General features: G+C 40.9%; 1 protein-coding gene across 2 annotated transcripts in view; it reads left to right on the forward strand.

The window, feature by feature from the left end:
* Positions 1–59: 59 nt before the first annotated feature.
* The window catches only part of KYAT3 (kynurenine aminotransferase 3), a 94,961-nt gene continuing 81,133 nt past the window's right edge, over positions 60–13,887 (forward strand). Inside the window, exons 1-2 of one of the 2 annotated variants that reach the window (XM_043460745.1) lie at positions 60–192; positions 7,626–7,725. In XM_043460745.1, coding sequence (XP_043316680.1) covers positions 7,627–7,725 — 99 coding nt within the window. In that variant the 5' untranslated portion in view covers positions 60–192; position 7,626. The remainder of the gene's footprint in view (positions 193–7,625; positions 7,726–13,887) is intronic. The other variant, XM_043460747.1, reaches the window with a different exon arrangement.

The raw sequence follows: 13,887 nt of genomic DNA on the forward strand, positions 1-13,887 counted from the left end.
TCCTGCCGGCTTACTCTCCTCCGACCACTCGCCGCCCCCTTTTTCACCCCTGTTCCTACTCAATCGCATCGAGTCCGCGACCCCAATCAGTCTCCGTTCAGGCTCCGCCCCTAAACCCGAATCCCGCCCCATCAGGCTCTCGAGCCCTCGCGGGACTTGAGCTCCGAGAAGCGACGTGTTCGCGCGAGAAAGGTGAGTGTGGCGCTAGAAGGGCACTCGGGTGGTCATGGTTGCTGTTTTGGCTCAGACCCACCGGGAGCGAGATGAGGCGGGAGACCGGTTGGGGTGCGCTGCCGTGCCGCGCGCCTGGCGAGGTTGGAGGAAGAGCGGGGTTAGATTTCCAACAAGATTCGGAATCGCCTTCCCGAGCTGGGGCAGGAGCTCGGAGTTGGGCCTCTTGACTCTCGGCTTCGGTGGACTGCGGGCCTGGTAGCAGAGGGTCAGCGCTGGAGCTTCAGAGTTTGCTACGGAGAGGAAGGAGCACCGAAGTGCTGGCCTTCAAGAGTGGGACCCCGGGACCCCGGTCCTCGTCTGCCCTTTTTGCGCTTGATTTTGCAATTTGGATGTTTTGTAAAAGGTGTAGGAAGCTGATACCGAGTCCAGTTGATCTGTAACCGAGATTCTCAATAAAAAAAGGAAACACAGGCTGCTAACTTACCACATAGTGGCTCTTAGTGGAACCCATGGTTTTTAGATTAAAGAAAAGCGGTCCAGTCTGGTGCTTTTGGAGCCCCCCGCCGAGTACGGACACTCCGTCTTGCAGGCGCTGGGCTCCTACACCTCTGCCTGAGCCGGGCAGCCGGCTCCATCCACACCTGGCTGCACACCCGCCATTACTAAGTTTTAAGTCACGTGGGCCTAAAACCGAACTCCTGCCAACTTAAACCGAGCGCCGTATTACTGCCCTCTACAGAAGTTTATAATTGCTAGAATTCCGCTTTCACAAAACAGCCATTCAGCGTTTTCAGGCTCATGTCTCCTGTCTTAAACCGGCTCCATATGGCGGATTTTTCCATTCTTGCTTCAGGCTTTGAGGTTTATTATTCCCACTGTACTTTCCCTGCCAGTACCTTCTTCACCTCCTACTTTCCCTCTGTTTTATCAGTAAGCCTTAGAAACATTCTAGAAGTGGACTAACAGGCAGAGCAAGAAGTGGAAATAAACTTTTGATCAGACTCTTAACCTGTTTTGTACATTAATTAGCACTAGCTCTTTTGGCAGTCATACATTAATCTTCCTTGAGCTTGCAATTAACCTGGACATTCTGGACTTTGTGGGATTCACTGCATCTCTTCCTACCTCTCCTCCTCAGTATGTAGAGTGGTTACAAATTCATCATTTGGATTTTAAGCCCAGAGCTTCAAACTTTTTACCATTCATTTAGATTGCTTTACTCACCTTTTGGCTCTGGATTCTGTAACAATTCATCAGCCTTCTCAACTTCAGGTCACCCCCAGATGCACCACACATACCTTCAGTATCTTCATTTTAAACAATCTACACCAAAGATAATAAATAAATTTTCTGTTGATCATGCCTACATTACAGTGGAATTTACCTTACGTATAATATGCCGTATTCATGTTTACTAGATGACACTCATTCACAGTTTCCTGATTTTCTTCACAGAGCATCGTTTTTAAGTATAAATGAGAAAAAAAACCAAAACAGTGAAAATGTGGTTTAATATTAAAAGCCATATACCTTTTTATTTTTTTCCAACTTTTCAGTGATATCTCAGGTGTTTTTATTAGTGAATATGCATAGGGAAAGTTAATTGCTTTAAAGTGCTGCTCAAAAGTGTTTAAAGTACAAAAGAAGTAAGTCTTAGAGGTTCTGAATATGTCTGTTAGCCTGCTTAGATTTCTTTGGAGCTAATTTTTCACCGATGCCCCCACGATTCCTTCTACAACAAAATTACCTAGTGAGAGTAATGAGTGAGAAGAAGATCGAGCCTGTATCTGGGCACTGAGGAATTTCGTCATTGACGTGGGAGGAAAATGAGAGATTGTAGTGTGTCAAAAGCCAAGGGAACATAGTGTTTCTGGGAGGAGATAGGGCTTAACTAGCAGATATAAAGCTGAAGAGAACTCAAGAAAAGTGAGAATTTAACAATGTCCACTGGATTTATCAGTATGAAGGTCAAAATTGACTTGGGCCAGAGCTGCCTCTCTGGAGAAATCAGTACAAATGTTGCATTGCCCTGGGCTAGGAAGTATAGGTTGAGGAAAAGGGACAGTCAATAAAATTGTATCTTCTTAACTAGGAGAGACGAATATATAGAAGAGAGTGGTAACAGTCAATGGAGCAAGGGAGAGAAATAGCATCCAAGTCATGGGAGGAGAGACTGTTCTTTTGTAGCAGGATCAGTTTATCATAATAGGAAGAAAAAAGGAATGTTTTTGGTTTAGTTTTTTTAGATGTGGGCAAGTTGAAAAAATTTCCATATGATGGCTTCTGTTTTCTCTCTGATAGAAAACATGGTCATCTGCTTAGTCTAAAGAGGGTTATCTGTTAGAGGAGTGTTGGAAAAATTAAAATAATCATTTTGTACTATGGGAGAGAAATATTGCCTATTCTTTTAATGGCTTTTGGCTGAGGCCGAGAATTAAACTGACATAAGACAGATTAACAGGAGAAAAGCACACATTTAGTTTAAGTTCTATGTGACAGAGACACTTTTGTGAGAAAATGAAGACCCAAAGAAGTGGCAAAATCAAATGCTTTTAAGGCAGGTTGAACAGAGAAAGGCCTTTGTGGGAAAGTAACCAAAAAATATAGGGAAATTTAAAGGAAGATAAGAATTATTTTAACTAGGTCTGTTTGTACAGAATTCTCTCAGCTTTAACTCTGTAAGAATGTCTCTCTCCATACCTCACCGCCCCCCCCCCCCCCCCCCCCGATACAGAGCAGGTATCTTTCACATGGGCATGTTATCTCCTGTTTTCAGGAAGAAAGGGTACGATCAGATCACTCTTCTTGGCTCCTCTTGGCTCGACTATTTTTCACATGCCTTTAGGTCAAAATAAACCTTAGGCCAAAGTGGCATATTTTGGGTTGGCATCCTCTACCATCTTTACCTATATAATATAGGAGAAATGCTAGAGAGTTTTGGGGGTCATTTTGAAGTTAATGACCATCAATTTTTGGTGAAACCAATCCTATCCTTTGTGATTTTCTGCAGCAGTACAAAGTTTCATGGGCCATAGGAAAAAACAGACACTATAATTGAGTTCCTCTAGGGTCAGGGTTTTATATTGGGTTGGCCAAAAGGTGCATTTGCTTTTTTCCATAAGATGACTCTAGTAGCACTTAGTTGTCTTTAACTTCATTTGAAACAATTTTGTTAGATTGTATTATGACAGCCATAATATGTCGTATCCATGTGCATTTAAAAAAATCAAAAAATAAATTTAAAAAATTGTGATGGACACTAAAAAATGGATACTGTACAATAATGTGGAACAGAAGAGATCATGGGGCAAGTGAATGACCCACCAACCATACCAAAGGCTGCTCTTCATCGAAAGAAGGTGTTGTGTTTATGGTGGGATTGGAAGGGAATCCTCTCTTATGATCTCCTTCTGGAAAACCAGATGATTAATTCCAACAAGTAATGTTCCCGTTTAGACAAACTGAAAACAGCACTTGAGGAAAACCAACCAGAATTAGTCAACAAAAAACCCATGGTCTTTCATCAGGATAACACAAGACCACATGTTTCTTTGATGACCAGTCAAAAAGTGTTATAGCTAGGCTGGGAAGTTCTGATTCATTCATCGTATTCACCAGATATTGCACCTTCAGATGTCCATTTATTTCTGTCCTTATAAAATTTTCTTAATGGAAAGATTTTCAACTCCCTGGAAGATTGTAAAAGTCACTTGGAACACTTCTTTGCTCAAAAAGATAAAAATTTGGGGGAGATGGAATTATGAAGTTGCTTGGAAAATGGTAGAAGGTAGTGGAACAAAATGATGAATATATTATTCAATAAAGTTCTTAGTGAAAATGAAAAAAAAATGTGTCTTTTATTTTTACTTAAAAAATGGAAGGAACTTTTTGGCCAACCCAATAGGTAGGAGCAAAGACAAACAAGGGGAGCTAGGGCATTGTCAAGAACATTACTGAAGCTGTGGAACTGGCATCTAAATTGGAAAATAAAGGAAGGTGAGGGCTGATTGGGAAAAGGAGAGGCAGCCTCCTGGAGATCTAGAGATATTGATGAATAATATTAGTTGGAAGAATTTAATTGAAAGGATAGGTAGTGTATGGTCAAGGACAGAATACTTCAATTAATTGTTTTGGGATTAGATCAGATTGTGGTAATGGCAAGGTGTACAGTGTGAACTTCGGAGACAGTGCATAGAATGGAATGAGCAATGGGCACTGGGACATCAGTTGTTGGGTGAGTTCTCTCTGAAGACATTGGAATTACCTGGGGTGATCACAGTACTTAGAGTTGAGAAGAAAACTGTGCCTAATGATAAAATTCTAAAATGACAAGGAGTTATCATCAGGTCAGAGATATTAATAATAATATCAGTGAGGCAGATGAGGGGAGTAATAGGCCAGTAATGGTAGAATAGACAACAAGAAAGAGGTAAGTGGGACATATACAAACAAAAGCTGACACTGAGGAGTATAGAAGTACTATCCTCAGGGAGCAATAAGCTTGAGTTCAGGCTAGGAGGTAGAAGAAACTCTCTGAAAACATATATAATGGGATTTCATGAGAATGGTACAGCTGTTCCAAGAGGCACAGTAGAAAGTTTGATAAGTGAAAGAGAAATGAAGAGCTGTGTCAGTTTCCAGGCAATACATTGCATTATAGAGGTAATGTGCTATGGAAAATGGGAGAGGGATGGGATTTAGGCTTTGAATTTCCAGATGAAAACCAGCAGATTTAGTGTCAACTTCCTAGGGGCAATCAGTACTGAGGTCCGGTGGCCAGAAGGCGTGGCTTACCCAATCTGAGGGGAAATCTCCCAAGACCTGCTATCCGAGGTCACACACAACCAGCCAGTGACTTAACAGTACTTTCTGAGGTTACCTTCAAGGATTCGTTTATTTATCTGTTCAGAAATATGAGGAAACTAAGGCCCAGCAAGAGTTAGGGAATTGTCTGAGAATAGAAAAAAAAATTTTTTTTAATATAAAAAATATGGATTAGAATCCAGGTACCCTGATTCCTTGTAACTCGACTGGTAAAGAATCCGCCTGTAATGCAGGAGACCCCAGTTTGATTCCTGGGTTGGAAAGATCCCCTGGAGAGGGGATAGGCTACCCATTCCAGTATTTACGGACTTGCCTGGTGGTGAATTCCCTGGTGGCTCAGACTGTGAAGTGTCTGCATACAATGTGGGAGACCTGGGTTCAATCCCTGGGTCAGAAAGACCTCCTGGAGAAGGAAATGGCAACCCACTCCAGTATTCTTGCCTGGAAAATCCCATGGACGGAGAAGCCTGGTAGGCTACAGTCCGTGGGATTGCAAAGAGTTGGACATGACTGAGCGACTTCTCTTTCTTTCTTTCTGGTGGCTCAGACAGTAAAGAATCTGCCTGCAACGTGGGAGACCTGGGTTGAGAAGATCCCCTGGAGGAGGACATGGCAACCCACTCCAGTATTCTTGCCTGGAGAATTCCCATGGACAGAGGAGCCTGGTGGGCTACAGTCCATAGGTTCACAAAGAGTCAGACATGACTGAGTGACTAAGCAAAGCACAGCATGTCCTGATTCCTAGTCCTGTTTGCTCCCCTCTCAGCCCCCAACCCTCATTTATGTGAAGAACGTAGAAGAGGTTTCTCTCACTTGTCTACTTGCAAGAAAATATTTTACTTACACTTTCCTTAATACCAAAGAAATTAGGCTGAACTTAAACAATTGGGAATTTGTTGAAAAATATATTGTCTGAATTCAAATAACTTCTTGCTACTGAGTGAAGATTGTTCAACATAGTTATTGAACAATAACTATGAACAATATTATTACTGTTGTTCAGTAATACCTTTCCTCAGAACTATCCCTGCTGCCTAATCCCATTAATATTTTATTCCTGAACAAAACTATTAATGACCCAAGAATAGGCATATCTTGATTTAAGAAAACTTTGACTTCAAAGAGACTTCCTCGGTGGCTCAGACGGTAAATCATTTGCCTACAATGTGGGAGACCCAGGTTCGATCCCTGGGTCAGCAAAATCCCCTGGAGAAGGCAACGGCAACCCACTCCAGTACTCTTGCCTGGAAAATCCCATGAATGGAGGAGCCTGGTAGGCTACAGTCCATGGGATCCTAAAGAGTTGGACACGGCTGAGCAACTTCACTTTTCTTTCTTTTTTGACTTGAAAGAAACCTAAGAAGTCGTTATTTACAAAGGAATCACTATTTCATAAAAGGACTCATTATAAATAGTTCACTGAAATCATTAATTTATATGGTGATTTTATGTACTCATTCATTTGACACATTTATTTATAACATGCCTCCTGTGTACCAGAGAAGTGAACTAAACATACCAGGCCCCTGCTCACGGCACCTACATTAAATTACCAAATGAGCGAGTGAGTTGTCAGCCAAACAAAGTGCTTTGCAGAGAGTTAACCTAGGCTCATGTGATGTAGAATGGCTAAGAGGCTGTCATTTAAGCTGAGATTTTGTTGACAAGGTCAGGATTTTCTATTTTACTCTTTTAGAAACATCAAATATGTTATTTCTCACATCTAAAGCTTTCTGTAGCCTTCAAATTTTGGTCACTTAAGGAGATTCATAATTAGTTTCAGTAGGCGGTTTGAATCCATAAAGTATGTCTTTTTTTCTTTTTTTAAGTTTGATTATTAAAGATAAAGGAAATGCCCTCCACTGATAGAATATTGTTGGAGTAGAACCTTACAGGAAATTTCTACTGCCCTGAATTCTTTTACCTGTAAGTGGCAGTATCATAAAAGAAGTCCATTTTGCTTTGATCTCCCTCTGTTGACCCACAGTGATAATAATTTCCTTACAGGTAGAGAAATAATTCAGAATCAGGTAGAGAAGTAATTCAGAATGCATGCCTGCTAGGTAGCTGGAATCTCTTAATGGGGCTTGCTAATTATAGAATTGGTGAGGGAAGTACCATCTGAAAAAATAAGGGTAGTTTCATTCATATATTCTTTTTATTTCTCAAGGATCTACTATAGTCCTTTTCAAATAGCTTTCTAAACAACCTGCTTCTAACAACTTTAATTTACTGTTAGGAATTGTGCTTTTACTAGTGACTTCTCCAGATGATTCTGAGTTTCAGTAGTTCTTAGATTGAAACATTATGGATTTTATGGCTACTAGAAATAGAACTTCTACTTCCTATAGTTTAATGCTCTAGACTAAAGTAGAGCTTTATTTTTTAAATTCATCATATCCTTACAGATCTAGTTTAAAATGACACATGTATAAATTTGTATAAAAAAGAATTCTGTTGAAATAATTGGAACATTTCTCATAATGAGAGATTATATCATAGAAAACTCAGCTATAGAAAAAGTTAATTTCTATTTTATACAAGGTTATGGTCTGTTGGGTAGCTGTGTTTAATAGTGGTATAAGTATACATTTACTCCCTTTACATTTTTTTCTTTTATTCTGTAGCATGTTTTTGGCCTGGGGGAGACTCTGCACCCTTAGCAGTAGACCTGAATTCCTGAAGACAGTTTGTGCTTCAAAAATCCTTGGACTCTCTACTTCTGCTGTAGGTATTGCTTAGTCACTTAGAGAAATAAAATTGCACATATTCTTCAGTGTTTGAAAAAGACAATTTTTCATGGCTATTTTGTACTTATTTTATTAGAATGAGTATTTGTGTTATATAAGTTGAAACGATCTCTTGTCATTAACTAGAACTGACTTTGACTGGACAGCTGCTTGCCTGTCTGTATGTCAGGCATCAGTTCAATTTAATTGCTCAGTCGTGTCCGACTCTTTGCAACCCCATGAACCACAGCACGCCAGGCCTCCCTGTCCATCACCAACTCCCAGAGTTTACCCAAACTCTTAAGTTGGTGATGCCATCCAACCATCTCATTCTCTGTTGTCCCCTTCTCCTCTCACCTTCAGTCTTTCCCAGCATCAGGGTCTTTTCCAATGAGTCAGCTCTTCACATCAGCGGGCCAAAGTACTGGAGTTTCAGCTTCAACATCAGTCCTTCCAGTGAACACCCAGGACTGATTTCCTTTAGGATGGACTGGTTGGATCTCCATGCAGTCCAAGGGACTCTCAAGAGTCTTCTCCAACGCCACAGTTCAAAAGCATCAATTCTTCGGCGCTCAGCTTTCTTTATATTCTAACTCTCATATCCATACATGACTACTGGAAAAACCATAGCCTTGTCAGGAATAGTGCAGGGCATTTTATTCATTATCTCAATTTATGTATTTTTTTTTTCAATTGAAGTATAGTTGATTTACAATATTGTGTTACTTTCAGATATACGGCATAGTGATTCAGTTTTTTTTTTACAGGTTATATTCCATTATAGATTATTATGGGATATTGGGTATAATTCCCTGTGCTATACAGCAAATCCTTATTGCTTATCTATTTTCTGTATAGTGGTTTGTATCTGTTAATCACACGCTCCTCATTTCACCCCACCTGCTTTGATAACCACACGTTTGTTTTTAGATTAATTAGTTTTTAGATTCCACATATAAGTGCTATCATATAGTATTTGTTTTTCTCTGTTTATTTTACTTAGCATAATATTCTTTAGGTCCATCCACATTGCTGCAAATGTTGGTATTTCATTCTTTTTTATGGAGAGTTATATTCCTTTGTTTATGTGTCACATCTTCTTAAGCCAGTCATCTGTTGATGGTGCTTGGCTGCCATCCATGTCTTGGCTGTTATAAATAGTGATACTATGAACATTGAGGAGCGTGCATCCTTTTGAATTAGAGGTGTTTCCCCCCCCCCAGGTATATACACAGGAGTGGACTTGCTGGATCATATAGTAGTTTTATTTTTAATTTTTTAAGGAACCTCCATACTGTTTTCCATACTGGCTGTACCTATTTACATTTCTACCAACAGGGTACAAAGACTCCTTTTTCTACACGTTTATTATTTATAGACATTTTTGATTATAGCCCTTCTGATCACTATGAGTTGATAGCTCATTGTGCTTTTGTTTTACATTTTTCTGTTGGCTAGTGATGTTGAGCATCTTTTTATGTGCCTAGTAGCCATCTCTCTCTATATCTTCTTTGGAAAAATATCTATTCAGGTCTTCTGCCCATTTTTTGATTGGGTCTTTGTTTTTTTGATATTGAGTTGTGTGAGCTGGTTGTATATTTTGGGTGTTAACTCCTTGTTGGTTGCATCATTTGCAAGTATTTTTTCCCATTCTGTAGGTTGTCTTTTCATTTTACTAATGACTTCCGTTGCTATGCAAAAACTTAATTTTGATTAGGTCCCATTTGTTAATTTTTTCCTTTATTTCTTTTGCTTTGGGAGACTAAGAAAACATTGCTATGACTTATGTCAAAGACTGTTTCACGTATGTTCTTTTCTAAGTATTTTATGGTATCATGTCTTACATTTAGGTGTTTAAGCCATTTTGAGTTTGTTTTTGTATATGGTATGAGAGAATGTTCTAATCTCATTATTTTACATGTGGCTGTCCAGTTTTCCCAGCACCACTTATTGAAGAGATTGTCTTTTCTCCCTGTATGATCTTATCTCCTTTATGTAGATTAGCTGACCAAAGCTGAGTAGGTTATTTCTAGACTTTTCAGTGTTGAATATTACATTGGCTATAGGTTTGTCATAAATGACCTGTGTTATGTTGAGCTATGCACCCTTTATACCCACTTTAAGAAGACTGTTTATCATGAATTCATGTTGTGTTTTGTCAGATGCTTTTTCTGCAGCTATTGAGAATATATGTGGTTTCTCTGTTTCCTTTTGTTGAAATGATGTATCACATTGATTTGTGTGTGTTGAATTATCCATGTAACAGGACTTCCCTGGTGGCTCAGACAGTCGAGTGTCTGTCTACAATGCGGGAGACCTGGGTTCGGTCCCTGGGTCGGGAAGATTCCCTGGAGAAGGAAATGGCAACCCACTCCAGTATTCTTGCCTAGAAAATCCCATGGACAGAGGAGCTTGGTGCACGCTACTGTCCATGGGGTCTCAAAGAGTTGGACACGACTGAGCGACTTCCCTTTATCCATGTAACACTGGAATAAATCCAACCTGATCATGGTGTGTGATCTTTTTTATGTATTATTGGATTCTGTTTGCTAGTATTTTGTTGAGGATTTTTGCCTCTGTTTTCATCAAGGATACTGGCCTATAATAATTTTCTTGTTTTGTTAGTGACTGTCTGGTTTTGGTATCAGAGTAATGGTGGCATTGTAGAGTGAACTTGGGAGTTTTCCCTCTTCTTTTCTTTTTTTTTTTTTTGAATACTTTGAAAAGAATAAGTTCTTCTTTATTTGTTTGGTAGAATTTCCCACTGAAGCCATCAGGTCCTAGACTTGTTTGAGGGGAGTTTTTTTTCCTTTTTAACGTAATTTACTTTTGGCTGTGCTGAGTCTTCATTGCTACATGCAGTTTTGCTCTAGTTGCAGTGAGCAGGGGCCACTTTCTAGTTGTGATTCATGGGCTCCTCATTGTGGTGGCTTCTCTCGTTTCAGAGCATAGAGTCTAGAGCACCCGGACTTCAGCAGCTGCAGTTCCTGAGCTCTGGAGCACAGGCTCAGGAGTTGTGGCACAGCTGTGGGCTTAGTTGTTCTGCAGCATGTGGGGTCTTCCCAGAGCAGAGATCTAATCCTTGTATCCTGCATTGACAAGTGGATTCTCTACCACTGAGCCACCAGGGAATGAAGGGAGTTTTGTTTATTACAGATTCCATTTCGCTTCTAGTGATTGGTCTGGTTAAGTTCTTTTTGACTCCATCATGGCAAGCCATATGGGTCTAGAAATTTGTCCATTTTTTCTAAGTTGTCCGATCTGTTGGCATATAACCATTCATAATATTCTCTATCTTTTTTTTTTTAATCTTTGTGGTATTGAGGTTTCCTGTCTTTGATTTTGTGTTTTATCTTGGTCCTCTCCCTGTTGATGGACATGAGTTTGAGCAAGCTCTAGTAGTTGGTGATGGACAGGAAGCCTGGGGTTGCAGAGTCGGACGCAACTGAACTGAACTGAACTACCTGTTGATAGTGTTATAGGTATTCCTTTGTACATGATTCTTTGTTTTTTCCTTACTGCCTTTTGATTCTCTCTTTTGCTTTTGCCATTTTAATTATCTGTCTTACTGTGTGTCTGTCTAGGTTCATCTTTTTGGAGACTCTCTGTGCTTCCTGTACCTGGATATCTGTTTGCTTCCTTAGTGTTGGAAATTTTTCTGCCATACTTCTTTAAAATACATTTTGATCCCCTTCTGTCTTTCTTCACCTTCTAGAACTCCTGTTATAGAAAGGTTGGCACATTTTACATTTTATTAATCTTGTATGTTGCTTTCTTTTTTTGTTTTTTATTTTTCTGTTTGTTGTTTGATTGGGTGATTTATTCTGTCTTCCAGATCATTTCTTCTATGTAATTTAACACAGCTATTCGTTGCTTCTAGAGTGCTTTTTATCTCAGAAATTCAATTATCTATTTTTGATTGGGTCTTCTTTATAGGTTCTATTGTTCTTTGTTGAAATAATCTGTGTTTAGACCAATTCTCTTTCTTAATTCATTTAGCATTCTTATTACTAACTCTTTGAATTCAGTGTCTGGTAGACCAATTATCAGGCTTCCGAGGTGGCCCAGTGATAAAGACTCTGCCTGCCAATGCCATAGATACAAGAGACAAAGGTTTGAGTCCCATGTGGTGAAGATCTCCAGAAGGAAGAACTGGCAACTGACTCCAGTATTTTTGCTTGGAAAATTCTGTGGACAGAGATGCTGGTGGGCTACAGTCCATGGGATTGCAAAGAGTCGGAGGTGACTAATCGACAAGACACTACACACAATTATCTGTTTCATTATTCTTTCAAGGAATTCTCTTCCTCTTTCAATTGGGAGAATTTCCTCTACCTTTTCATTTTATTTAACTTTCTCTGTCTCTGTGAACTGAAACGGTTATCTGTTGTGGTCCTGTAGGGGTGTTGTTATGTCGGAGCATCCCCGTGTAGACTGTCGTTGGTGCGGGGGCTGTTTTGATGTGGATATCAGGTCTCTCCTCCGGGTGTGCTGGCCGCTGTCTCCTTGTCAGGGCTTGTGGTTGATGTTGGATCTAAGGCCTGTGCAGTGTGTGACACAGGACTTCCTGTTGCTCTGCCGCTTTGCCACCCTGTCAGGGACAGGGTCTGCTCCCCAGTTGTTGGACTGGAAGCCCCGAGGTTTGGGTTCAGTCAGATTCCCTGCCCCTGAGTATGTGCCCTGCCCCAAAGGAGGGGATTGCTGGAGAAAGTGAGGCCTTCTGTGTACCCACAGAAGTCGGATGTGCCTCCTGAATAGGTATCTGTGGCTCCAGGGTCCATTCCCCCTTTTGATCATCACTGCTCTAGTGCAAGGCTGTGGCATGGACTGGGCAAGCCAGGCACTCACGTGACTGGGACTGGGGTCGAAGCATTGTGGCTGTAGGAAATGAAGTGACGATGCTGCCACCAGAGACCTGGGCTGCCGCTGTGGCAGTCTTCTCCTGGGACCTGTCTGCCCCACATCCAGTGCTGAGTTCTGGTATGGTGCGTGCGGCTGGTATACTCACGTGGCTAGGAAAGGGACCCCATTATGCTGGTCGCGTAGATTCCCAGGTGGTGCAGGAGTAAGTGCTAACAAGGGCCACCTTTCCAGTTAGACCACGCCCCAGGCCCCTACGCCATCTGTTTCCCTAAGTAAAGTCTTCTCCCAGGACCTATCTGCCCCAGATCCCCTAGGCTCTAATGTGGAGTGGGTAGGGCAGGGGTCCTCTTCCTGCTTGGGTTAGGAAATGTCGGGAGCCAGCAGCCACCAATGCAGAGGTCTCTCTGCCCTGCTTATTGGCAGGTCGCCACCACATACTCTTCATGGGTAGAATCTAGGCTACTCCAGCCCTTATGTGTGTTTCAACAATTCTCTCTGTAGCCAGGGGGCTTGTCTCCTCCATGTAAGATCCTGGGACTGGGACACCCAGTCTGTGATTCAACTTGCTTGCTCTGCTGGGTAAAAGTTCTCTCAGAACTTTCAGATCCCTCACGTCGCAGAGCTCCCAACCCTAAGCTTTTTTTCCATCACACCTCATTAGATGAAAATCTTTCTTACAGCTTTGGTTTTATAGGTGTTCTTTTGTCAGTTTCCAGTTAGTCTTCCATGAGAATTGTCCCACATGTGGATGTATGTATTTTTGATGTGTTTGTTAGGGGAGGTGAGCTTCATGTCATCTTGATCCAGTCCCCTTATTTCACTTTATATTTATAAAATTCTTAACATTATGATTTGTTATATAATCCTTTTTACATATGAAACAGTGGCAGTTTAAGTAGGTTTAGTATCTTACCCAAGGTCAAAATACCACATTTACCCCTTTCTAGCTCTGGCATGCATTCTAAATGTCTGGCTCTGTCTGCTAAGAAAGAATGTAATCTGGTGACTATAAGTGCAGGCCCCATGAGTCCCAATTGTAGGAAATACAGTGGATTTGAGGACCAGATTATATGATGAATTGGAAAAGCCAACAAATCCAGGATGTGGGTCATAACCACAGGTTTGATTCCTGACTTGGTTTCTTCAACAAATCAGTAGCATGGAGAATAAGTGGGGGCGGGTAGTATTTCAGAGGAACTGCTCTGAGATGAAAAGAACATTAAAAAGCACAACCACCAGAATGATGTATGGACCTTGTTTAGGGGCTTGTTCCAATCAACAGAAATGTAAAGAGATA

The sequence above is a fragment of the Cervus canadensis genome, chromosome 2 (genome assembly GCF_019320065.1).
Source record: "Cervus canadensis isolate Bull #8, Minnesota chromosome 2, ASM1932006v1, whole genome shotgun sequence".
NCBI classification, from domain to species: Eukaryota; Metazoa; Chordata; class Mammalia; order Artiodactyla; family Cervidae; genus Cervus; species Cervus canadensis.